Source organism: Lichenostomus cassidix, chromosome Z (assembly GCF_008360975.1).
Source record: "Lichenostomus cassidix isolate B80296 chromosome Z, HeHo_3.0, whole genome shotgun sequence".
In the NCBI taxonomy this organism is placed as follows: Eukaryota; Metazoa; Chordata; class Aves; order Passeriformes; family Meliphagidae; genus Lichenostomus; species Lichenostomus cassidix.
Window position 1 is genome coordinate 58,933,841 of NC_139511.1, and position 27,895 is coordinate 58,961,735.

General features: G+C 37.1%; 1 protein-coding gene across 1 annotated transcript in view; it reads right to left on the reverse strand.

The window, feature by feature from the left end:
• Positions 1–27,895, reverse strand: part of ITGA1 (integrin subunit alpha 1) — a 75,659-nt gene that overhangs the window by 20,269 nt on the left and 27,495 nt on the right. The window contains exons 2-15 of the mRNA XM_085043528.1: positions 25,551–25,671; positions 23,284–23,396; positions 22,228–22,316; positions 22,024–22,138; positions 21,241–21,368; positions 15,266–15,414; positions 13,407–13,557; positions 11,759–11,924; positions 7,420–7,493; positions 6,334–6,478; positions 5,086–5,228; positions 3,308–3,451; positions 1,253–1,507; positions 700–830 (exon numbers count right to left, since the gene is read on the reverse strand). Coding sequence (XP_084899654.1) covers positions 700–830; positions 1,253–1,507; positions 3,308–3,451; positions 5,086–5,228; positions 6,334–6,478; positions 7,420–7,493; positions 11,759–11,924; positions 13,407–13,557; positions 15,266–15,414; positions 21,241–21,368; positions 22,024–22,138; positions 22,228–22,316; positions 23,284–23,396; positions 25,551–25,671 — 1,924 coding nt within the window. The remainder of the gene's footprint in view (positions 1–699; positions 831–1,252; positions 1,508–3,307; positions 3,452–5,085; positions 5,229–6,333; positions 6,479–7,419; positions 7,494–11,758; positions 11,925–13,406; positions 13,558–15,265; positions 15,415–21,240; positions 21,369–22,023; positions 22,139–22,227; positions 22,317–23,283; positions 23,397–25,550; positions 25,672–27,895) is intronic.

A 27,895-nucleotide genomic window follows, 5' to 3' on the forward strand; every position in this document is an offset into this window, starting at 1 on the left:
CCTTGACAAACTTGATCACCTACCAGTGAGTTAGGTGAAACAGCACGACAGGAAAGTAAGGAGCTAGGTTACCTATTTCCTTATCAGTGATAAAAATAGTTTTAGTTGTGCTTTAGAAATGAGTGATTTAATGTCACCTTGTTTATTTATCTTCTCCCTTAAAAATTATATTGCTTACTATTATATCTGGATCATATTCTTATATAAAGAAAAAGAATTCACTGTTAAGCAGAAAGCTTAGTTTAATTTTTTAGATTTTCTGTAGGGAGTCAAACTGCAGTTTTCCTGCTAAGAAATAAAATCAGTTTTCTTAGTGACCCCTTTACATTTGAACCTGTTCTTGATGTTATTAATAAGATAACATGCAATACACTGTGAAAAAAAGAGCAATTCATTTTTTTCCTATTTCACTTAGTACCAGAAGTGGAATCAGTTTCTATTTTGAAGATGGTGTAGAAGGACAAGTTCTTCATTCTAGGCTAGCAAGATTTCTATAACATTCCTGTATTTGTTACCCTATACATTAAGTTCAATGCTCATTCCTCAAGACATGAAAAGATGAATATTAGCAGTCAGTGTCAAAAACATGAGATGAAACCAGTAACCTTACAAAGTCCAAACAGTCAAGCATGCAAGTTACACTGCTACCCCAAGCAAAAGTTTTTATTCTGTGCTGACAGCTGCTGTGAGTCTCCGTACCAGAAGAGGGCAGCTCCACCCAGGCCTCCAATGGTAACATCAATCAGCCCGTCATTGTTTAAATCCATTTCTCCGTGCACAGACTGGCCAAAAAATTTCACTTTTTCCCCATCTCCACCTGATGCAATACGCTGTGAAACGCATAAAGAGGTTAATGCAGTGCACTTTGAAGGGTTTTATAACAGTCAAGATGCATTTGATGGCAGTGAGAAGAGGTTTCAGCTTTTTAACTATGTTAAATTTTCATTACAATACTCCTAAAACAGTTACCATGGTGACGAACACACTATAAATTTTCAGATTGCAAAATATCTGGTTTTCTGGCTGTACAGAACATGTCAGAAGGTTTCTAATAAAAGCAAGCAAATATATTTTTTAACAATGTTAAGACTCAGATTCAGTTAAATCACTATGAGTTTAAAAGCATAGAGCTATTTACAAAAGAAGTTTTAACAGCTGGTCAAGTCACAGTCTCATCCTATGTTGGGAAAACATGATTATGAACCCTATGTGCCTTAGAGCAGCTGTCAATCTGCAAAGTTTTACTTCATACCTGTGAGTATTTTTTACTGATTGCTTTGCCACGGCCATGATAAATATAAACAGCTCCCCGGTGGTCATCCTCTAAGGGAGAGCCTATCACAATGTCGTTGTATCCATCCAGGTTGAGGTCCTTCACTGCAGCAATCGCAGTCCCGAAGCGTGCGCCGCAAGGCTCATTCTTCAGAACTTTGCAGGTGTCCTGCTTTAGTGGTGAGCAGCACGTCTGCTTCACGGGTTCCAGACTCATCTGGTATTCAAACTTTGTCTGTGGAAGAACAGATTTAGAGTTTGTGAATTTCCACCAACGTTTCAGTAATGCAAACTTTTAAGAGCTCCTGTCCGGAAAATAAATGGATGAATTAAACAAAACAATTTCAAGCTATTCCTAGTGATTAAGTACACTGTAGAAACTGTGATTCTACAGCTATAATTCAAGTGTTCTTTCTGAGCAGCGTGTGGCCAAGACATTCTTGCTCCCTCCCTTTCTGCCTCCAGATTTCGGCATATTTCTCAAAGTTAGAGGTTCACAGGAAAGCACAGTATCATAACAATATTTGGATGCTATTGTAAGTAAACCACTTCATTCTTTAGGCAGTGTAAAGAGTTTTTCTAAAGGCATTCTCCTAATCTGAGAAGTTAGCCAAGTTTCTAATGAAACACAGACGGCAATACTGTTATTCCGGAACAAAAGATAGCATTTCTTTTACTGTCTGAATTTTGCCCTCAGTAGATACATACAGCATGGCCTAACATACATATTCTGATCCAGTGTGTGTCCAAAACCAAAAACACACAGCCACTAGAGCATGTAACCAATCTTTCCCATAAATTCCATGTTAGAAATTAGCAGTAGCAAGCAGTTGCTGCATCTCGTTTATTTGGAGCCAGATAAAAGAAAGCACAGGAAAAACATATTTCAAACCCCACAGTACTGGATGACAAGGAACTCTTATTTCCTCACCAAACCTATTTACTAGCAATTTGTTGTTACCAACATACATGTAGAGACTGGAGGAATTCCTTGTCAAACATATCCACTCTCCAAGTACTTCTTGAAATAGGACTTTAAGTGATCATCATGGTTAAGATGTACTTTGACAATTGTTTTAACAATACACAATGGTACTGGACTAAAAGAAGGGAAGTTTCAGGGAAGTTTCAGGGAAGGAGAGGAAAGGAGAGGAGAGGAGAGGAGAGGAGAGGAGAGGAGAGGAGAGGAGAGGAGAGGAGAGGAGAGGAGGGGAGGAAAGGAGAGGAGAGGAGAGGAGAGGAGAGGAAAGGAGAGGAAAGGAAAGGAAAGGAGAGGAAAGGAAAGGAAAGGAAAGGAAAGGAAAGGAAAGGAAAGGAAAGGAAAGGAAAGGAAAGGAAAGGAAAGGAAAGGAAAGGAAAGGAAAGGAAAGGAAAAGGAAAGGAAAGGAAAGGAAAGGAAAAGGAAAGGAAAAGGAAAGGAAAAGGAAAGGAAAAGGAAAGGAAAAGGAAAGGAAAAGGAAAGGAAAGGAAAGGAAAAGGAAAGGAAAAGGAAAGGAAAAGGAAAGGAAAAGGGAAGGAAAAGGAAAGGAAAAGGAAAGGAAAAGGAAAGGAAGCATTCCCAGACACTGGAAGAAGAAACTTATCAAATTAAGAAACTTTGGTGTAGCTGGTATAATCCCCATTCTTGTCAGATGTTTAAAAGCTATTAGAGGTATGGGGTTTATCTATAGGTTGCTAAGCAAGTTGCAAGGATACTGGAGACCACAATTTTAGGATGGATGAGCCTTATTGTTCTTCCCTAATCCATGAAAGCAAAAAAAAAAAAAGGTAGACAAATAATCCTATAAATTTGTATCTGTGCATGCTGCAGCTCATAGGATATAGTACTTATCTACATAATACACTGCATTCTCAAGCAAGTGTTTGAAAATGAAGTTTAATGTTCAGTTGCATTACAATCTCAGTTGTCAAAATCATGCTTGTCTGTTTTCAAAAGGTCATTTTACCCAGCTCAAATTATTGTATTTCTTTAAAATAAGGATAAGAAGACATTAAAAAGCATGCTCTATTCCTGGTCAATAAACGTCAGCCTTACCTTGTTCAGACTATAAACATATACCTTCCCTTGCTCCTCTTTCTCAGTTCCCATATACATAGGAGCTCCAACAAGAAGAAGGTCTGTAAATGAGTCCCTATCGATGTCGACTGTGGTAATAACACCCCCAAAGTATGATCCAATCTGTAGGAAAACATAAAGTACACATCAGAGTCAGCAACATTGTGCACCATTTCCTTTTCAGAGACCTAATTCTTGCTTGCAACAATGACAAATATTAACCATTAGGCAGAAATTATCTTTATTACCTAGATTTTTTCGGTCTGTTTGCCTTTGAATGTTGTTTTCAGTTTTAGCATTTGTTACCAGATTTTATTATTAAGAAGCGGGCCATTCAAGTTTCAGCTCTTCTGAGTGGCTGCTTTCTACCTGCTATGGGGTGTAGGACCTCTTCAAACAGCATTTAAGTAAGAGTATCTTGGGGAAGCTAGTTTTGTCCTCAAATAACAAGTAAAAAGGCTTGGACAAAAGCTCCGAGACAGCTCAGTACAGTCAGTCTCCAAAATTCTCAAGCTGTCATTATTTGCAAAGGAACAAAATCAACATGAAGAGATGAATACATGCAGAGACTGGGTACAAGCTACAGGATTTATCTGATTCCATTCACTTCACAGATAAGGAAGATACTCTGCATTTCCTTTACACTTAACAGGAGAAGCAGCCTCTTCCAGTGCAAGATACATCTCCTCTCACAGAGATGCTCCAATTAGTTCAGGTGTCTCAAACCTTCAAAATCACAACCACAGAATGGGTCATGTTGGAAGGGACCACAGTGGTCATCTGGTCTAACCTCTCTGCTCAAGCAGGGTCATCCCAGAGCACATGACATAGGATTGTGTCCAGATAGTTCTTGAAGATCTCCTGTGAGGGACACTCCACAGGCTCTCTGGGCAATCTGTTCCAGTGCTTGGTCACCTGTGCTGTAAAGAAGTTCTTCCTCATGTTCAGGTAGAACTTCCTGTGCATCAGTTTCTCCCTTTGCCTCTTGTCCTATTGCTCAGCACCACCAAGCAGAGCCTGCTCCATCCTCTGACCTCTCCCTGCAGACACTGACAGACACTGATGAGGTTCTCTCTTAGTTGTCTCTTCCTGAGGCTCAACAGGCCCAGCTCCTTAATATCTACTTTAGTGCATTGACACTAAAATATTTGATTGATTGACTGGTTGACTGATTGAATAGCTGATTTGCAGACATTAGCTACAGGTGAAAATTAGGTAACTTGAATGCTCCTGAAAGAAACTTGAAGAGACCAGAGCAGGCAGGTCTTTCAATTCTCATAAGTATAATATTATCTTAATTATACCATCCTTAATTATACAATTATGTGGGTTTTTTTCTTCTTGGAACAATAGCTCTTAGTGAGCTGCTATTCAATGTAGCAAGCAGCTATTCAGTAGTTCATGCTATCCCAGAAGATGCTCTTGCACAGGACTCTGCTTGTCACAACTCTTTCCTGCCAGTGACATTCCCTTCCACTCAGCAGACAGAGAAAATTGCACATACAGAAATGGCAACAACTACTTTGACACTGGTGAGTGTTTAAACCCCAAAGACAAAATTTCCAAGGATCTCTTGACTCCTACACAGTCCATTTTCCTACACTAATTATATCAGAGAACCTGCCTAACTTTTTACTTCTGACCTTGCTTACAGCTTGCTGTTTCATGTGCTCTTGTAATGAGTTGTCATTTGAAATAATTATTTATACTTCTTCTGCTGTATGCCTGTTACATGTTAATTGTGAATGCATACTCACTTGTTCTCCATTTAGTCTCTGAATTACTTTCACGTCTTTTCCTTCCATCTTATAAATGATAACTTGGCCAGTGTGATTGTATCGTGGCTGTCCTGCTATGTACAGTACACCTCCAGGTGTCAGTGCTGAATTCACAGTATATCCTAGGAAGCAGAATGACATCAAGATACATTACAAACAGAATGCATCAGAAACACAGAGGCTTTGTAAGGTTTATTCTACAGCTAGATGTTTAGCCCTATTCACTCTAGAGCAACAGCAGTTAATTAAAAAGCCTTTTTTTTGTCTCCAGTCTCAGAGCCACAAGCACCACTGTGTTATTAAACCTGTTCACAGGCTGTTGACCCATGTTCACTTTGCTGGTCTCATACATATGAAATAACTCATTAATAGCTGGTTGAAAAGCTACTTTCAATGAACAGTTGTCATTGGCTCACTGTCAAACTGATGGATTCTTCAAAAACTGATCCTGGGGGGCATTTTGAACCTACCTCTGCTTAATATTAACAAAAATGTAAAATCTTTGGTGAAGGAAGACTTAAAAAATTTACAGTGAAATCAAGTTCAAGAGTTGCAAGTATTATGGCGGATAGGATCTAAATTTAAAATTACTTTATCAAATTTGAGTTTTAAAAAAAGGCAATTAAAAGCATTTGGCAATGAAGAAAGTATTCTTAAGGAAAAATATTAAAATATTCTAGTGTTGATTCTTCATCAGTGGAAGTGTGACTTAAAGGAGATTACAGACCAAACAGAAACCATGAGGTGTAGAAAGGAAGAGCTAGAGGAGAGACCAAGGCTGCTGAAGCTTTTTGACAGAAAAAAAACCTGCTAGTATGCAAAACATTATTATAAAAAAGATGTTGGTCTTGTTGGTTTTGTCCATTGAGTGACAGAAAACAGCTTAATTTTAAGTAAATATTTGGACTGAATATTGTATAATACTTTTTAACTATCAAGGCATGGAAAAACTAGGTAAGAATATTAGAGGAATCTGTGAAATCTTCTTTGAACAGATTAAACATCTCTGTTGGGAAAGTCTAGATATACTTAGGTCTATGTTTGGATTAGTTTTCTGATTGTAGAAGTCGTTATTTATTTTTTTGAAAGAAGAAGAAAATCAGAGTAGACTTGTTCCCAGGCTCCTAGAATATAAAATATTCTGTAAGACACTCTTTTTCAATGAGCTTTGAGAGAGGTCTTGTGGCATTTCTTGGAAAGTGTTGTAAGGTGGGCTATTTCTCTTACCTAGATAGGCTGCAAGAGGTTCATTTCTTTCTGAACGCCTGTCACGGAAAGTGTCATTGGTTGGCGTTAAAATGCCACTGTCCTTCACCATGACCACTGTGCCATTCCAGTCATATGCTCCAACAGCTCCAAGCATGATCCAATCCTTAAGGAGAGTAGAAAAAAAGCCAGTTTTCTATGTGAATCATCTTTTCTCTGTGTGAATCATCTTAAGACACTCATGGTTCAGGATGCTCACATTTGGGCAAGGCTTCCTGTATACTTACATATTTAGTCTCTCTTTTCCTATTATGGTATAGACCAATGTCCCGAAAGATCATCCAGTTCCAATCCCACTAGCCATGGGCAGGGATGCCACAAAGTAGACCAGTTTGTTCAGAGCCCCATTCAGCCTGGCTTTGAGCACCTCCAGGGGTGGGGCATCCACAGATTCTCTGGAAAATCTGTTCCAGTGCCTTACCTCACTCCATGTAAAAAGTTTCTTCCTGACATCTAGTCTAAACCTCTGCTCCTTTAGTTTAAAACCATTCCCCCTTGTCCTATCACTATCTGCCTATGTAAAATGTCACTCCCTTCTTTGTATAAGACCCCTTTAAGTTCTCTCTAGAAGGCTGTTCTAAGGTGTCCCTGGAGCCTTCTCTTCTCCAAGCTAAATAACCTCATCTCTCTCAGCCTGTCCTCACAGCATAGCTGCTCCAGCCCTCTGGTCATCTTTGTGGCCCTGCTCTGAAACTGTCTTTCAAGCTAAAACACTGTCCCTTTTTCTGTCACTAAAGGCTCTGATAAAAAGTCTTTCTCCATCTTTCTTAACATATTTTTAGGCTATTCTTCAGATAGAAATTGCTATGGGAGCATTAAGTTTAGCATTCATGTGAAGTATATACAAACTCTCTCAAGCTTTCATTGTTGATTAATGTTCTGTACATATATTTTACAAAAAAGGTAACTGGATTACAAGATGCTCCAAAACTTCCAACAGCAAACAGGACTATACAAAGAATTCTGAAACACTTATTCCAAATTCATGGAATCAACACCAAAAATGTACTTTGCAAAATAAATTCTATTTTCAAACAATTTGTTTACCTGGGAATAATGAGCACTGAAACCAGCTTGAGACATTTCCATTTCAAAAGAGGAGGCCTGCTGGTCTGTGGTTGCTATTAAACAGAAAAAAGTAAGTTTCAAAATGAATTTGTTTCAATATGAAAAAGTAACTGAAGAGAGTTATGAAAGGATAGCATAATTACTAAACTATTCAGTGAATATAGTTTGTCATAGATTTTTATAATAAATACAGAAATAAAGACTCATGTTGAATGCTACTATTAAGTATGGGAATTTCCATTTTAAGATCATGTCTCAGAACTTGTCCAACAAAGTTTCTGGACTAAAACTGACCAGATTTGAACTCAGGCTGATGGTGAGTATGTTTGGAATGTTTGATTAATATGGTTAAGCCATTTTCCACTTGAGCTAAGTGAACAATAAAACACCAGCCATGTAACCCTGGCCTTATATTCAAGCAACTAAAGTCTTGTAGGCAGCTGGAGGAACTTAAAATGAAAAACACTTGATGTTTGTATGAACCTTTGCAAAAATAACATAGGAAAATCTCTGCTGTCCAAGATTCATAAGCCTCCGTGAAGTGCTTGGGAATGATAATCCTGCCCAGAAAATTACATGAAGATCTGATTCTCTTAAATGACTTTGTATAAAAAAGGTATCAGCTGATTTTGTACTAGCTTCACTATCCTGTCAAGTAGTCACATGCCAGTTATGAAACTCTGATGGGCTGTTTTCCTCCCAGGTAAACCTGAAATATCATCAGGGAAGAAAAAGTTCTGCCTTTTTCTCTATTGAAAAGAAAGAGAAGCAGCCCTTAATAAATAGTCAAGGATATTTTGCCACTCTAAGTGGCCAAGTAAGGGAACTATATTTTGCATGTTGATTCTTCCTTGAGAGCAAGACATGCTCACAGGTAGCAGAAGTGAGCTATGAAATCTGCTCTGATGCTGGTTCAGGAAGAGTTCACAGTTTGCTACCAGCTGAGTGCTGAAGCAAACCTTCAATTGTGTGAAGAAAACTGAGCCATAGCAAGCCAAGGCTGCATGAATCTCAGGCATCTGGGCTATTAAATAATACTGAACTTTTGATACTCAGCAAACTAAACCACAGAGGTTGCTCCCTGGGACATGATGTCTTTCCTAATTGTTGGGATTTACAGCCAGTCATAAGAAGGAGACATGATCTCAAACACAAAGTGTTTGACACGCAAACTAAGACTATCATGTTTCACAAGATGTAGCTGCCTTGCTAAGTCTGAAAAAGTCATTTTTAGGCATAAAATTCTTATGCTGCACATCTGCTGATTAATAGTATTTTCATGCAGTAAAGGATGCTCCTTAATGAGCTGAGAAAGACAGGATTCTCACAGCCTGAGGCAGAGGACAAAGCTGGTACTGTTGGTATGTTCAACTCTAAGCTCTGCTTAGATAATGGCTCTTAGCCTAACTTTCCATCCAGTTTCAAACTGCCAAGCAACTTACAAAGGATATTTTGTGAAAAAACATTTGTGCCTGCCTACGGGTTGGATAAAACATAAAATTGCTGTTAAAAGCAATGTCCATGCCATGAGACACAGAGGGATATGAAAAAGATTATGTGTAAAAATCCACTGGCTGTTGAGTATGAGTTTTTGTTGGATTTGATTTTTCAGTTATCACTTTTCTTTTGAATTTTTCAAAGACAAAAACCAAAATGAGAACAAGAAATCCAAGAAAAAAAAATCAAATGCACTACTATACTAGCAAGAAGCAATTTAGATTGAGAATTTTAACAGATTCAGATATCTAATTTCAACAAGCAATGTTCTTGTGATGCACAGAAGCCACTATGTACAGAACTAATCTCCAACTAAACATATCAATAAACTGGCTTGTCACCAGAAAGCTGCATGAGACAGAATTAATCTGCTTTTTTCTATCACCAGAAAAATGCATGCATAGACACAGTGGCAAATCCAGAATACAACTGAAAGGCTTTGGGATAAGGCAGAAAACTATGCCTGAAAAATCAACATAAATTGATTTAGTCAGCATCATCTAGCTCTAACCCACTGGAGTAGCTCGACCATGCTATACTTTGACTAAAAGCTAAAATCCCATTTTCAATTTCTATTCTGATTCTCTTGCAGACAGATTACACGATTTCTGGGACTTAGGTGGAGGAGGTGACATTTCTTGTCTCATATTGCAGGTGTCTTATATAGAAATCCTAGTGCATCTCTGAAATCCTCCAGAAAATCTGCAAACCAAGAAGCCTTTTGGAAGTAATGGAATAAATTAGCTTGTCTCTTATGGTGTGGACAAAGCTAATTTTCCACATTTTTTATTTCTAATATGTATTTTTTTGTAATACAGTCAATATAAAATAAAAATTGTAAATAAGGCAAATATGTCACAGCACAAATATTCTAACATTTTATAATAAGTTTATGTTAAATAAAAAGAAACAATATCCAAGAAATACAAATCTGTTACTGCATAGTTTGCAGAAAATTAGAACTGAATTCAAGGACTACTGCAGAACCTGTTGATACTTAAAGAAGAACAATATGCTTTATATACCAAAATACTGAAGGACATGAAGACAAGGATTTGTCATCTCAAGAGCAAACTATCATATAAACACTTAAAATTTGCAGAATTTTATCAAACATTTAGTTTTACCATCAACATAACTAGATTTATTTGGATATTTTGTTACACTACAGGACTTGTTTAATGTTCAAATGTTTTGTATTTTTTTCTTATCATTAGAGGAATGATTTGGTGCAGTCTATGGAAGGGTTAGTGCTCACTACCTAAAGCATTCCCCACCAGAACGGAGTTCAAGGCAGCACAAGTTACTCCACTGCTTGGAGGCTGAGGTTTCATGTGACAGACAGGCACTACCTAATGCCTGATGGCTACTGACTGATAAAAGGGACAAGGTGGAGGGTGACAAACTGGGAGCATCTCCTCCTGTGGTACCTGGTTGCTCAAAGGGCTGAGCTAAGGCACAAAACCTTGACTCTGAGCACAAAGATTTCCAGAAACTCAGTCATGTTAGGTCTTACATCCTTCACCTGTTGTCCTGTTAATTAACTTCTAATTCTACATTCATTATAGCTAAAAGAGGTAACTAACATTTTATTCTGATAATGAAATAGAAATGTTTCTCTGATTTTTTTAGATGTATAATGGACAAATTAAAGAGCAAGTTTATAATTTCTGTTTGAACAACAATTTTTCCACTGAAAGTGTACTCTTCCTAGTAAACAGTGACTTAACAAAAGAGCACCCTATTCGATGAACTTCGAAGTACACAATGAGCCTAAGAAGGCTAAACTTCGACCTTTAGAGCGAGACTAGATTCTCTTCAAATTAATTTGTTTCAAAGCTGAGGGAACAAAATAGTTCTGAAAGTAAAAAGAGAATAACATATAAACCATATTTTAATAAACAATGTTTATCGCTGAAAATACTTAGTAATAGCTGGAAACAGTAATATTTGATCAAAATAAATGATACACTAAAAAAAACAACCAATAAATATGTCTGAGAAATACAGCTCAAATGTAAAAAAATTGAAAATATTCTCTCAATTTTGCACATTCAAGTCAATATTTTCTTTTGTTCCAGCTGTAAACTACACTATTCTAGCTACTTGGAAAGTTGAAGTGTTGAAAAAAATAGTCCTAATAGATGGATGTTTTCTTTGTATGACATGAGGCCCTTCAGAGTTGGCCAGTACAATTTATAACTAACAAACTCTGTCTCCTGTTACCAGCAGTGTACTTGAAACAAACAGTGGTTTGGATAGTGTTGCTTCATTTGGATGGAGAATGTAAGCAGACATTATGAGAGAATGACTTTTCTGTGCTAAAATCTGAGAGTTGAGAACCTTCCCAAAGGAAAATTGTATCTTGTTAACTCTATACACCAAGTCCATGTTAACTTATATAGAAAAGAATTATATATTAATTATATAATTAACTATAACTATAATTAATAATTAACCAAAAAGAGACCCTAAACATTTAGGCAGAAAAACAGATGTTCATGGCATAATTGGGGTATGATCGGGCAATGTTCTTTATATCTAAAAGAGGGCAATTTCCTATTTATCCTAGTTAAAACAGTACTGGTTATTTACCCTATAAGGCTATTGTCGTCACAGGCTCTAATTCCTCTGAATATACTCACATATTTACCTATTTTGATGTCTATTATAAAATAATGTTATAATCAGCATGGAAGAAATACTTGCTTAATAAATTTTATGCAGCACAGCGCATTTCAGAGGAAGATAAAAGCAGGTGTTCTTCTATTTGTTTCAGTTGCAATGCCAGCATAAAGTAAAATTTTAAATAATGTCATACCTTCCAGGGCAAATATTCTTTCTCCAAGTGCCTCAACAATGGTTAAAAGAGCTAATTCATCTGAGACATTGAAAAAATGCTTTTCAGTAGGCTTACTGGCAATTGATTTTATTTCCTCTACAAATTTCTCAGTGCTTAAGTTTCCTCTACTGTAGCTGCCAAGAATCTAAAGAGAATAAAAAAAACAAAACAAAACTAAAATCAAACACACATTTCATAACCTGTTAAAAAGGTACCACTGAGGTAGGTTGGCAGAGAATGGTGGAAAATCATATCTAACCTTAATTTGTTCTGTTAAAACCTCACTCAAATTGATTTGAAACCATTCTTTCCCAATAATAACAGAACTATATGAGGGCTCAGTTGTTTTTTTGAAAATACCATTTGAAAGCAAACAAAGTAACTGTATGGTATGATGTTTGCTATCTTGAACAGGACTTTTTACCTCTTCTTCACAAAAGTCAAATAATTTATTCTATGATTTGTTGAAGTAGGCCATAATTTAGGAAAAAACAACAAAACCCTTCCCAAACCAGAGTATGCAATTACATTGGCTTCTGCATAACCACCAGTTCATATAACATGCTATACATGTTACATGAACAATGACAAGTTGATTAGGCATAGAATAGTTCTTTATCCTGTGAAGATTTACCCTATAAATACATATAACAACAACACTTGCATTCACTCTTAACAACTTCAACACAATACAGGATCTTAGATTTGGTCTGCAGTTTTAATACCACTCCTGTAACAATTCAGGATACCTCAGAAAAAACATCTCACTTCTCTGATTCCCAGACAAACAAATATTTTTCATATGAAAAAGGGTTCTATATACTTAACTTGATTTGAGAGAGAGATAAAAACCAAATTCCCATGTTCTAGCATCTCAGCCCACTGGAGCAGTTCAAATTTGGTTCTAAACAGGGATTTTACTGCTAACAATTGCTGCAGCATCAAGGACAGCTATTTCTTTAGTTATCTCTAACTTCATGAAGAAAATCACTGAAAATTTGTGTGCTGCTGGACTCAACTTCTGTTTCATGTCTTTCTTTAAATTAAATATAACATCCTTCTTGAAGTTATATGGTTTTACATCACCTTATTTTACCAAAAATAAGATAGCAAAACAAAGCAAGATAGCAATGGAGAGGCAACTAACCAACGTCCCTCATTCAGCTACTAAGTTTGCTAAACATGAAAATGACAGCTTTGGAATGCAGGCATACAATACAGACATAATGAACATGCATTTTCTTGATGGCTTACATTTGCTTTTTCTTTTTTTAAAATAGGTAATGTTCCTATAGAAATTGCTTAGAACATTGTATTAGTCTGCTCTGCTCAATGTTGCTTTTAACAAAAAGGATTTGATTTAAAACTGTCCCTGAAACTCTTTCTCCTTTCTCTTCATGCACACGTACATCTGTCAACACCTGGAAGACAGATAGATTGCTTTTCCTATATGCTATAAAATCAGAAAGTAAATTTTTAATGTTTTTTCACCTTTTTCCTTTTCTCCTCTCTGAAATAATTATATTTCCATAAAGATTCTGTGAAATGAACTTGTAAAACCGAAATTACATTTAGAAGATGAAACATGCTTTTAAGATTCTGAATTTTCCCATTAAATTTCACTTACAGCAATAGCAAATCTCTGAATGTTTTCATCTTCACAATCATCAATCACATCTTGTAATCTGTAGTTGTCATGTGATTCCCCATCAGTCACAATAACCATTACTTTTTGTACTCCTCTTCGTGCACCATGAGCTTCAGTAAAAGCTTCTTCCCTAAAGGGACCATAAAGCGTTTTGGAGAAAGGCAATGTCAGCATTCAGCACATGCATCGTATTTGCATAGCCAACCATAAACTAAAAGATTTTCTATTAACTAGGAAGCAGGAAGTGGAGATTAATGTTAACCATGAACAAGTACAAACAACTGCAATTGGAACTTGCATGACAGTTCACAGCCAAAGTTTCACAAGCATTCATTCATTATTCACTCGAGAGCAATAGAAGAAAATACAAAGCTGGATAGTGAAAAATCCTTCCCCTCTACAAATAAACTTTTGGAACCTCAAAACAGCTTTTGGCATCTTAAAAAACCACCCAGCCAACACCCTCCCTTTCCAAAAACCCATGTAGAAAACTCTCACCTACTTCCACCCTACAGCAGCACTTCAAGAGGTCAAAGTATTTACTCAGCTCCAGCACACCTCTGCACACCTAGGGTAACACTGGGTATGGGGGATGTGGCAGAAAGAGGTTGCAGATGAGCAGAGATAGGTTGGGGCACCCAGCTGAATTCTACATTTGCAGATGGGCAAACAGGCTCTGAGGTTTTGGGCAGCTGTTCACCCAGACTCTGGACCTCACAAGGCACAGCTGGATTAGAGCTCTGGAGGAGATGGAAGGAAGCAGGGCTTCCTCTTTTCAGAAGAATACCACAGAATTCTAAGAATGGCCACGTGAGTGAAAACTGAGATTTACCACCAAAGATGGCCAAAAAGAGATGACTGCAAGAACTTTTGCTGACAATGTCTGTATATACAAGCCTGCAGCACTTTGTGGCACATGGGGACTTTCTGAATGAGATGTGGTTTCTGAGTACTTGGCAATTCTCAGCTGGCTCTGCTTTCATGAACTTGTTCAGACTCCTCAAGTTTCTACTTGTATCTAAGGAAAATGGTGACTACAACTGGTGAATATATAAGAATTTAACTGTACACCATATCAACAAAATTTTGGTCAGATAATCAAATAGCTCATCAGAAGGATGCTGCATATTTCACTACACGGTTGTTTGGAAAAAGTGAATGCAATCTTTTGTGGAATAAAATCATGCTTTTGTGATGGAAAAAAACCAAGAAAAGAAAAAAGATATCAGGACAGCATTGTCCAGTTTGAAATTTTATGAGACAGTTTGCATTTACTGTCTGTCCTATGAAAGTCAGATTTCCTTTTTCTCTTAAAAGAAGCATTTATAATATTGCTATTGGTTCAACAGACCTTTAATCTCTTAATGACTGAGAAGCTTCAAAGACTTAGGATATAAAATTTCTAGGCTTTCTGACAAGTGTGGATTTAAACATTGTAATAATCAACTTTAGAATGAAAACAAATTAACATTAAAAATTCTAGTTTTCCTTTTTCCTCTGAAAAGCTTAATTTTCTTCATCCCTCTACATACACAGTTCCTGCCTACTCTGCGTGGACATCAGAAATTGTCAGCCCTTGGCTTAAGCGTACAACCTTGCTCCATGTCTATTCTTTTCCCAATTCTTCCATTGAGGAGACAGCTGCGTTTCAAGGGTCTCATGTATCATTGCTCTATGTGCTGGATAGAGACTGCTTGTCCACCTTCCTCCTAAATGATGTCTGCTTAGCCAGAATGAAGTCAGATTTTAGCCACACCATGCTTTTCACACCTAAGATCAGAACCACCACCCTTTCTGTGTTTGTATGTCCCACATGCAGGACAGCATTGTGTGCATACCTGGCTGTGTCTATCCCCAAGGCTGTCATGGTTTGTGTGCCACCCCGCTGGCGAATTCTCGAGGCTGCAGCCATCACATCTTCTGTTGTCGAGTATGTGTTCAGGAAAAATTCATGGACTACAGTCTGTCCATACTGAACAATTCCAACCTGAAACACACAGTTTGTGTTAAAAATGAACTGCCTTTAAAGAAAATATTGCTGTCTCCTGAAGTGTGTGCTTGTACCTATGGCCAGGAGGCAGGAGAAGAACTGGACTCTGTTTCCCTCCGTATGAAACAACTATATGTGTTTCAGCAACACTACATAGATGACAATCTCATAAAACATTCTGGAGTTTCTAAATTGCTTTTATTAAAAATTGGAATAAAACCAAAAGCTGTCTTAAGTCCTTGGTCTTCCTGGCCTGAGGCAATGTGGATGGGAGCTCTGCTCTCCTCTAGGCCATGGCAGACCAATGCCCCAACCACCAGTCACAGCTCCTCAAAACTGTTTTCCTTATAGCATACAAGGTCATGGTTCACTTGCAACTCTCTTCATTCCATTAAAATATAATATTCCTACATCCAATAGTTTATTTACCCTAAATCTAGCATAGAAACAGGAAGAGCCAATTACTCTTATCTGGATGAAGACAGCAGGGACATCCGTGAAATAGGCGTTCTCCCAGCAGGATGTAAGTCAAAGTATCACCTGACAAGTACCACAGGGTAAAAATGAATGAAATGGTGGCTTTGGGATTGGGGGAGGGTAAGGTAAAGTCTATGGATGATCTCAACAGGACAAGTCTTTGTGCAGAAGACCAATACATGGGATTGTGCAATAAACACAAAATGCCTGAGGGAACCTGCTACAAAACCAAGAGTGGAATAAAAAGATGAGCAATATTCTTAAATATTAATTAATTTCTCCCATTCATCTCTGTCAGCTTTAATATCTTGGCAGGTTCCTGACAGCTTTTACTGGGGAGAAGCCACACAATATTCCATTAGCATATTTCAATTTTACGTTACACATGGCAATTTATAGGTGTTATTTAGGATAATGCAGTATTACGTGGCATTTATGTCTCACTCATCTATTATTAAAAGCACTCTAGCATTAAGGTACTGAAGATCAATAAGACCTCTGGGATGTTTTTCCCATCATATTATTTTAAAAGTGGCTTAGTATGTACTTTACAATTGCTTTACAGAGGTTTTTTTCAGGTACTTTCACAGCCTCACAGATTCTGCACGATATTTGTTTACTTGTAGCAGAAGGGTTAGAACTAGATAAATATTTCACAGTAAACATCAATAATACGATCATTATGAAATGCTAGTTACATATGATTATGGGACTATAATAATAATAATAATAATGGAACGTGATAGCAAAATCCATCCCACTGAATTTCCATATCCTTTTGAAAACACACTCAAATTTGGAACAACTGATGTAAGTTCAAAGTTACGACAAGTTGCTGCCTTTCAGATATTTAAGTTGTCTCTTTTCCAACTGCAGTAAAGAGAATGCAGAGGCTGCAATGTTCCCGTGAGTAGCAGCCTATTAACCCTGTGCAGTGTTTACAGAACCAACCAGGGCTCTGTATCAGCATTCAGAGCACTCATGTGGCACTGAATAAATCACAAGCTGGAGATGAAACTTTTAACCTGTTCCATCCGAGGCAACTGTTTTGTGGCATGCATCTAAAGTGACACACAGTATTACCTGAATAGGATGCTGCCAGTCCTTGAGAAAGACTGCAATTAACTGGTGATGAACAAGAGATTTGCATCAAGCTTGATTTTGTGGAGGAGGATTAATGGCTTAAGAATTCCAGTGCCATGCACCAAGTGTAGCCAGAGACTACACTTGTTAGTGTGGATTCATGGGCTCCTCGTCTGCAGCTGTGAGTACGTTACTGGTACCAAGAAAGAAATAATCTACTGACTGCTGCTACTGTCAAAAGCATCTGTCAGTCTTTCTTTATTCTAGAGACACATGTTGGTGTTGTCATTTTCCTAAAAAAAGATTACAGGCTGACATTGAGTTGTATCATTTCCTGTTTGAAAGGAAACGTCCGTGATCACAGCAAGTACACATTTGAGCATTTCCTTCTCAGGAAGTGAATGGGAAGAACATCTGAGTCTGAAAGCTGCACTGTGTTGCATAGCTTGTAAATCAGGAAGGAAGGGGGGCATGTGGTTATCTTATGGGACACAATTGTCATGTGGGACCCTTCCTTAGCACTAGCTTTGAAAACACTGATCATCGAGTTCTACATATTCCAAGGCATCAAAGATGACCCATTCCTCAGTAAAAGACAACAAAAAACCTCTGAGAAAATGCTACTAGGCTTCATGTTCCAGTCTCCCACAGGATCACAGAATAAAGTCCACCTGGTAAAATCAGTTATATCCTCTTAGATAGCAATGAAGGTTTGAGCTTTTGTAGCCTTTTCATCTTATGGAAAACTAAAAGTGGCACATCTACTTGATGCAAATGTGCCTTTATGGGACTTCAGCAAGCCCCTAAGAATGATGCTTACAGGCATTGTATGTTTTGATTTGCTTGTTTAATTTATATCTGGAAAACGCTACAGCACTACACAGAAGGGCATAATTATGCTCTACTCCAGAGAACGTATTATTCTTCCCAGCATTACTGACCATAATCTATTGAACATTCTTGTAATTCTTAAGTTTATGTTCCCTTCCCTAGCATTCCATGGCTTTTACATTACACAAGGGAATAATTCTTTAATTGTCCCCAGTTCCTGTGAAAAGTGTTGTACAAGAGAAGAGGCAAGTGAAGGACTGTTCTACTTTGAAACAAAGCAGTTCTCAGGGCTACAATTTCTTGTTGTCCTACAAATGAATACAGACGCTTATTTGGAAAGTATATTCTGGCTTTCCCAATAAAAGCTAATCAATTTGGTAAAAATCAACAACTAAAATAACAAAATGAAAGGAAAACCATTTAGTACATGAAATCACGTTAGAGTTTTCAGCATTAGGATGTGGAGAGATATAAAGAAACATATTTAGATGTACTGATACTTAATGTAAAAGAAAAGCAAAGATGCCTTGGGAATCATTAATGGATAATAGTTTTTTTCATAAGGAGATCTTTTTAAAGATATATGAACCAAAAAAAGAAATTCATTCTCCCACATTTTGTTTACTTCAAGACAAAAGTTAATTGTGAACTCTTGCAAAGATCTTTCTTCATCCTTAGTCTTTGTAATACCTCTTCAATACACTTCTGTTCTTCTGAAGACTAATCATAAGATATGACATGGCATGACTTATTAGTGTACTGATCTGATCCCTTTGGAGACATAATAAGGTACAGGCCAAACATCTATAACTGCCTATGTCATATATTAATGGAAAAATAGAAACAGTCTGAAAATTTCTGAAAGCCTTTCCAGCATAGCTTTGAAGCTAGAATTGAACTTATTTAAGTATTCTGCTTTCTCTTTTGAGAGAAATCCACAGAAAGTTCACTTGTAAATGATTAAAAAAACCTACCATTCATATTTAAAAAACAATTATCCCCATAACATTTAAAAATTAGGCAAAAAAGGGCCAGGAGAAATATTTTGATTTTTTTCCTACTTCTAATATTTCTACATAATTCCTCCTTCTTTTCCCACTTTTCTATCATCTCTTTCTATTGCTTCTTTTATCTTAAAACTCAAGATATACAGCTTAATCATCAGTATGGGGTTGTAGATTATCTGGAGAAGGGAAAGAGGCAGAAAAGGAAATACTGGGAAAAAACCAAACCCATAAACCTTGACTTTCTTCATCTGAAACTTCAGGCTTTCACTTTCAAATCTGCCAGACATAGGACACTGAGCAATTTCTCTCCTGACTTGCTACTAATCTCATGACCATTGTTCATGGAGAGGGTAAGTGGCAAAAAAATCTCAAAAGCCTCTAATCAAAACACAATTTTGAACAAGTCACACCCAATCTGCTAAGGAGTTATTCTGTAATCACCTCATTCCTTTCCTGTGCAAAACAATCTTAAGTCAGTGAAAGTCCACTGATTTCTACATGTTCAGTAATAAAAAATAAAATGGAAAAATCAATTTAAACAGACAGAAAATAAGTTCTTGTTCCTATGCTTCTCTTCTGTGCTCCCAGAGGAGAGGGGATAAATAAGCCTGCTCTGTTGTTTCTCTTCTTCCCCATTGTATAGTCATTTAAACTTTTTTTTCTGAGAAAGGAGACAGTGTGGGTGGGGGACAGAATATAAACTCATTACTAAATTCAGATGTGCAAGGGTTCCCAAGTAGGGGGGTCAGTAGAGAGGATAGAGATATGTTCTGGGGAAGGAAGAAGGTAAGAGGGACTGAGGAAATTCCACCAACCCTTTGCCTTCCATTTCCAGTTTTTCAGCCTCTCTCCTCCTTATCCCATTCTTATCTCCCTCTCAAATGTTTCTGCTCTATATCAACCAGATGCCAAGGCTGACGCTCTCAAGTGAACATGCCTACGTGTGAGAAGAGGGGCGGCTATGCCAAACTGTGGGCACAAGGGATTTTGTAGGTGGAGATGGGAGGCTGCTGGAGTGCAGGCCAGCTTTTGTGCATGAGCTGAGCCACACAGACAAGGCAGTATTCCAAAAATGAACATAACAGAGGTGTGGCATTGTAAAAATTTAGGAGTTGCTGGGTGAGGAAGAGGAGTGAGGGTGCAGTAGAGTTGATTGCTCTGCATACGACTCCCATGAAGACCTTTGGGCAGAAGACAGTGATGATTTCCATGCAGTCATCGCCCCATACTGGGAAGTTCAGATTTAAGTATTTTAAGATGCTACATGTTTGAGTAACCATCTGTTTAAGGGAACAGAATTAATTCTTTTCCTTTCTGCTAAATTTAACAAAGTATTTTTCCTTCTTTCTCACAACATCTGAAGAAAATTGTGTTTAAAATAACAGAACACAATAGTACAGTGGACAGTTTATAAATCTGTGTTCTGTATAACCAACAGAGGACCTGGGTGGTAACTTGAAAACCTCAAATAACATGGAAAATGATGGGGGTAATACTCTCTGCAAACAGAGGCATCCTTGACATCTTCTCAAAGTCTCCTCTGTGAAGGCAGGACCTGAGTGTTAGGAGCTAACTCAAAACTGCAAAAATGCCTGTAGCATATACCTTATTATAGGAAGTCCTGGAAAATCCTTGATTTTGGGAGGTGGAAAATAGAGAAAGGAAAGAAAGAAACAGTTTCTTCTCTTGCTGTTAATAAAGCTTTTGTATTAATATGTATTCCAGAGTCAATGATCCCCCTTGCCAGAATTCTCCTAGAACTGCTATTTACATAATCTGTTCAGCAGCCTGTGGGACATATGCCAGATCCTCAGGGGGGTAATTGGTCATAGCTCCATTAATTCTGATGGAACTGCACTGATTTATAGCAGCTGGGAATTTGGCCCTCTCCACTTATTATATAAATGCAGCTTCTGCCATTAATAACATGCAGCTAAACAGCCACTCGTTAATTATGATTTCAAGATTTAAAAGCTGTATGCCCACTATTCCACAGTGCTGAGAACACTGCTCCAAAAAGCTTACACCCAAAGGCTGTCCAAACCACACATGTGTGCTTCAGAAGAGCAGAAATGACCTTTGTGCTATGAAGTACAAAGGAAGACAAGAAGGGGCTGTGGAGAGGAAGGAAGTGGGAAAGGACACCGTTCAAGCAGCCTCACTTAATGCACTTAACTTTTGTCTCTAGGTTAGAAAGCTGATTTCTTCAGTCTGTCTGAGCAGTGGGGGGAGGGACAGTCTTCCTGACATTGCTGCTTGATGACTGAGTACTGACTTAGTTGTGGTTTCAGCTATTTTGCTTTAGTATCCTGCTGCCGTAAGTTCTTGGAATTGAAGAGGCCCATAGATGACACTATTATACCATTTCCTGTAAATTGTTTCTTCGTCTCAAATTAAAAAAAACATCAAATATCTACCATGTTACCTGTGTTTGCTGAGGACCTATATCCATGTTTCTCAGGAGGCTATTCAGAAAGTCTGTGACACTCTCCCATGGATAAATGCTGTTGGACCCATCGAGGACTATGACGATGTCCAACTGAGTTTTACACTCTGCAACACAAATTGCCACATAAGAATTGACACTAATGAGGATCAGACTTATCTCACAGTTCCAGCTACTTCTGTAATTAGTAACAAATGTATATCCTTCTGCAGTGGGGCTGAACTGACATGTTTGATGCCAATGATCATGCTTCAACTTTTGCATTGCATTTCCCATGGCTTGTGCTCTCTTTATCAGGAAGGGGCTTTCTTGTAAGCAGAAATTTAAGAATGAGAGAAGATCACATAACTTGAGTATTTACAAGTGACCCCCCCCCCTTCTTTGTTCCTTGACAATTTTTTGAAGGACCAGGTCTTCAAGATTTTTATGTATATTACTAAGTTGGATTTATATTAGGTCTCAATATGCCATCATTATTTAAAAAGAGACTTTTGGCCATAAGTTAAAAACATAAGCAACTATTTTTAGCAATTGTGTTTGGATGTTACATAGCACTGTAATGATTGTTTATACTGAGATAAATTCCAAAAGTAGGAAGAATTTAGGTTATATACGGACAATGAAAACATTTACTTAACTTGGTAATGCTGGTAGCTAAGTTAGGCAGTTAATTTTTTTTTTGGTATGCCTATGTGTATACATTTGTTCTGTTTGGCACTTTTTATTTTCAGACCCACAGGAGAATTCCTGTGGCATGCATACCTTGCACAGACGGAGCAATGGCCTCAACCGTTTCAAAAGTGGAACTGACATTAGAACAAACTCCAGTTGTGTAATGCAAACGTCCACATTTATAAGCATAAAGTGGTCCACATGCCTTTAAAAAATGAGAAAGAGTGAAATGTTTTTGTTATGGTACCCAAGGAAAAAACAGACTTTTAAAATTAGCAAAAAGTCCTCTCTTACCAGAAACCCTCCTTTTGGGTTAGTCACTAAGGTTGTTCCAAGAGTCATGTTTTCTTTTACTTCCACAACGTTAGGAACTGAAGTAGAAGCTATAAATAGATTAAAATGTTAAGTATTTGGGAACATGAAAACAAAATGTTAAATTATATATCCCCTAGTATGGAGCTTCCAGCTACTAAAATAAAACCCAGACTGACACTGGTTTCATAAAATATTTTAGCACCCTTCCCCATCCTTCTTCAATTGCAACAATCAAGAAAAATTTCTGAGACTGGCTTTTGTCCCAGAAAATTTGTCTGGGTTGCTGTCTCAAATAGTTTTCCTGAACCGCAAGAAAAGAAAAAAAAGTACAAATAACAGCACAATGAAAACAAGATACTACTACACACACAGTTTAGTTAAGTAGGAATAAAAAACATTCATTTTCTACCTTGTCTTGCTTTGACTGACTTAATGGCTTTCATATTTGTTACCATTATGTTACATTACTGACATTTAGGTTTTCAAGGAATACAGGAAGACAAAAAAATATCACAACAGGTATATTCAGTGAAGTTCATGTTAACAGGAATTTCCTTCCACTCTACGTCAGGTATTTCTTGACTTGAGCAAGAAATTTATTAATATTTACCTATGTCATATGAAGATGCATCTGCCTAGTTACATTTTCATTAAGAGCTTACTGATGGCATTCTGAAGGCTCTTGACTTCAGAGAGCTTTGGAAAGGGCAATCTGTGTAATTATGCTCCAAGACCTTTCTGGCTCAAGTGCCAGGACTACCAACCACATTTAATTAATGTCAGTCATAATAAAGTTTTGGTAACAACCTCATGCCCATTCTAAAACTATAAGCCTGTTTTCCAAAGGACAGTGAGAAGCCTTAAAATAAAATTATTTTTAATGTTACAAACAAAACTTCTTTCACACTGTGTTCTGGATCCCTAAGTAAATTTTCACTAGAAAAATATTTCTAATGCATACTCACTAGCTAATAGTCTCCTAAGATCTGACCTCTATTATTCCTCCAGGTGACACAGCTTTATTTCCTTTCATACCTGGTAAGTTCAGTTTTATGCAGGGTGACGGGCTGTCCCTTCCTACAGGGCACTTGTAGACATCGCCTGTTCTTTTCTCAGGTTGGCCAACTAGTGGTGAACCAATAAGTACCCTGAAAATGAAATAAGTTACCTGAAATGTCTTCCTTCTAACAAGGCACAAAAGTCAGCAAATAAAACTTGCAGAGAGAGCACGGCCACAGCAAATTCTGCAGTAGCAGTACAGGATGGAGAAAAAGAAAAGCATCTATTATGCCAGCTCGGATTAAGTGAAAAAGTAATGACATGGATATGTGCCTATACACCAAATTACAGAATACAATAACATTATAAGAAATTCCAGTGGAAAATAAAAGCAATATAGTTTGGTAGATGACAAGTATTAGAAGTAATACAGAAAGAAATATATGTTTTATTTAATATATCCTTGATCTTTACAAGGTCTTAGATGAAAACCTATTCTCAATGCTCAGAGAACAAATGCCAAAGGAGAGGCTTACAAGCACTCACAGCAATAATTTAGTCTTAAATAATGTGGAGCAGAACTTTAAGAGACATGTTCTTCCCTCATTTATAAAAAACATTATAAAAAGAAATTTCAAACTTTTAAAATGCAGAGAAGCTGAGTGTGCCTGACATCCCCTGGGAGGTGATCAATGGTCATCAGGTTCATGCCCTTGTGCTATTCCTTTCTCAGAAAGAAAGAGCCCCATGAAGAGTGGCATATGATCTGAAAGGCTATTTTGTCTTTTTGCAGAAGAGAATCCAAGTTTTTTAGGGGATCCCAGTTTCACTGAGAAACAGGTGCAGGTTCACTGATCATCTGATGCTGGAAAGCTCTATCTGTGGCACACAGGTAGCATTATAGCACTTGAAAAATCCTCTCAAAGCTGTTTTGCATATTTATTTTTAACTATAAATTTACATATTTTCCACTTTAAATACTGAAATGCTGAAAGCTTGGCAATTTACAAACTCTGGAGTTCAATTTCAGAGATGTCCAGATCTAATACACTAGTTTATATTGCTGCTAATAGAGCCACCAGCTCATATTATTGTTTGCTTTTGAAAGGTTACAGGACAGTTTACAACAATACAGCTTACTTTGCAAAATCCCAGTGCCTAGAATGGATTCCATTTCCTGAAGGTCTAAATTAGCTCAAAGAAGGTCATTACTCTTATTCTCTCATGACCCTCATACAATGTGTGTTTAAACATCCTACAATCGCAGCAATCAAGAACGACATTCCTAGCACATTCAAAAGCAGGAATTTCTGTAATTTCATTTCTGTGAGCACTGTGTTGCAGTGGTGGTCAGACTCTCAGAGTCTGGCAGCCCCAGCAGTGGCAGTGGGGATTGCTCCAGCACTGCAGAACAGTGGCCTGGCTGTCACACAGCCTCCTCCTCCCTGTCATTCCTGCATGCCATGCTGGAGTCCCTGGGCTTGCCAAAAATGTCAGATTATTGACAAAGCTCTGGGAAAAACAGAACAATCTCTGGTTGGAGATTGAGGGAGAATTGATGGAGGTTTCATTCCCAAACCTTTCACCATGCAACTGTTACTTAAGTCCTCCAGCCCAGTCACCAGCCTCTGGAGTTTGTTTTAACAAGGGAAAAGCATAGGCAGTAGTTATCAATAGACCAAGAAGCAATTATATGAGTGAGCATGCCAAAATACAATCTCTACTTAGAACAACAGGAAGGAAAAAAAGAGGTTAAGATAAAAGCACCAAGTCCCAAATGCAAATATATTACCAGTTGCAAGACACAATTAGCCCACCAAAAGGGAAGGCAGAGGGAGGTACTGTACTAATAAGTACTTTGACATATAAATCTTCCAATTGAGTTAAAAAACTCAGTTCAGACAAGCCTTACAGAAAACTTTGGAAAAAAACATATGATACAGATTATTTAGGTAAAACAGGAGTAATTTCATTGTAAACACATTAACAGAAGGAAAAGATGAAGATTTCATTTGGTAAATGGAAAAAACAGAGGTCAGGCAAAACACAGTATTTTCTCAGCTCCATCAATGTGAGAATTTATCCATTTTGTAAAGTCATTTGCATCTTTGAGAAGATAATTGTAGGTATTCATTTGGATCTTTCTCTCTTCCAATCTTTCCAGATTTCCTCAGGACTGTGCATAAGTTTAAGAAATAAGCCTGACAGAATCTGACCCTGACTTGAAGATAAAAGTACAACACCTGAGTCACTGAACACCTGATAAATTGGAATGTTCATCCAAAAAAAGAAAAAGAGCTTACCATTTCCCTTCCTCATTTTCATACTGTTGGACTGTGTACCCAAACATGTCTTCCAGAGGCCCACTGAAGGTCAGTGCATTTTTCACATCAACATTGGAAGTGCAAACAAGGTGAAAGAGAGCTTTAAAAAAAAAATCAGTATTAAAAAAAAAATAGTATGTAGCAGTACAAATAAACCCAAATACTTCTAATAAAAAAAGGTTCAATTAGGACTTAATGGAAGGTACAACACATGTTCAAAGTGGCATTTGGGGCACACATATCACTGCTTGTAAGGGATTTAAAATGCACTTCCTCATATATAGATACATGGCTAAATTCAGAGTTGTTAGCAACTGGATTTCTGTATCCAAAACATATTTTTCAAAGTCCATCACTCATTTTAAAATCACAATTCAAATCACATTAAGTAAAACATTATCACCTTTAAGAATAAATAACGTTTTGGTTATTTTTTATTCCTTTCAGCTCAATTCATTTCTTGCATTCACGTCAATGCAAGACTTTAGCACAAAATATTCCTTCCCTCATTCACGTAAGTAGTTCTTAAGGTTACTTAAATTGAGAATTAACTAATTTTTAACACTTTTCAGAAAAAAAACATGTAAGAAAAGAATGAGGAAAAGCTTTCAGATATTTAATTTTAATCTATGTTAGAGGGCAAAAGTATACAGTTTTCTCTTAACTCCTGTAAACCATTTGTATTTGGAAGAGAATAAAAGAAATTTTCAACTAAATTTTCAACTATATGCTGATATCTCTACAGTAGCTATATATGATTATTTGCAGAAGTCCAATACTTATGCATTTAGGAAAAGTTGCTATATGATGGTGATCTTGGACTATGAAGAGATCAGTCAAGAGAGCAAATGGGTCTTCTGACTGATTTCCCATACCCTAAAGTTCAGTGATATTCATCAAGAAAAATACTGCAAAAGTTTGACTGTACAGAAAGTTTCAGAAAAAAGTGATATTTAGGGTAAAAATTCAGCTTGAAGTGATACCTATAACCCTCTGCAAGGCTTATTAAGAAGAAAAACCCACTATTTAAATATAAAAATAAGGTTATTTCTCTTTTCCTTATTTACAGTGATCTCTTCCATCTCTGTCCTGTAAGTCAGTTTCAAAAGTAACCACTGACTGCTCCTACAGAGCTGTATATTTAATTCACAAGAGTCAAAAAATAGGCGAATTTGTAGAACATTAACACTGCTTAAAAACACAAATACATAAGCTTAATTTCATATTAGAGAAGCATTTAATGATCCTTTGCTGACACTTAACTGTTACATAAAAATACCCAAATACCCAATACTTGCTGCACATCAAAGCATCTTAACAATGTCCAGCTTCTAAAACACATCTGTGTTATTCACCATTGAGTTGATGAAATTCTCATGGAAAGCTTGTTACTATAATTAAGCTCCCAAGTGGTCAGTGCTAATCTGTCTCTCTCAGCATCTTATTTCCTGCTTAATGCAGTAAAATTATCACAGAAGACCATTTGTCATTCAGTAGGTATTTCCAGTTTCACTGGACAGCAAAGAAAGGAAAAGTTTTATTTGTTTTATTTTAGTTTTTCTTCCTCCAGCCAGAGTCAGGAAATATGAAGAAATGAAAAAAACTAAAACAGAGATTACATTTATTCTTCAGAAAATATTCATTGCCAGTGATAAGAAAATATTAATCATTGACAGCCTGATGGAAAATAATTTGTGGGAAAATAATTTTGTCTTCCTTAAACATTTATGTTTAAAGTAATTCTGATATGCCTATTTATGTGCAATAGGTGTTTGCCTCCCCTACTCTCAGTCATCCAAGTATAATTAAAATGAGGAAAACCAATTTTTGGGAAAGGAGTCAAGTTATCACTAGTTCAAATCTTCTTCTGTTAAATTTTGGAGTAAAAACAATTGCCATTATTGCTCTTCAAACAACACAAAGGATTGCAACCATGTAATTTAGACTCTCAATACCTCCTAGACAATGAAACAGTACGAATGAGTCACCTGCTAAAGTAACTGTCTAAGTTCTTTATTTAGTTGAAAAAGAAAGGTGAAAGATAAAAGCAAAATCTACCCGCGCCGACTTCTGTCTCTATGATCTCCAGAAGTCTGTTCACTTTAGCCTCTGAAAAAGATGGACAGAACATCCCAATAGAGGTCTTTAGAGGCATGCTCTTCCTCTTTCTTCTTTCCACCTTAGGATGATGCTCAACACTTGTCATTATATGAAAGACTAAAGGACACAAATTCCAGCTCATTTGTTGTCTCCTAAAGCAACCAAAGGCTACATGTGAACCCTGTGCTCGGTTCACTTCACCATGATATCCTCCACCATCATTC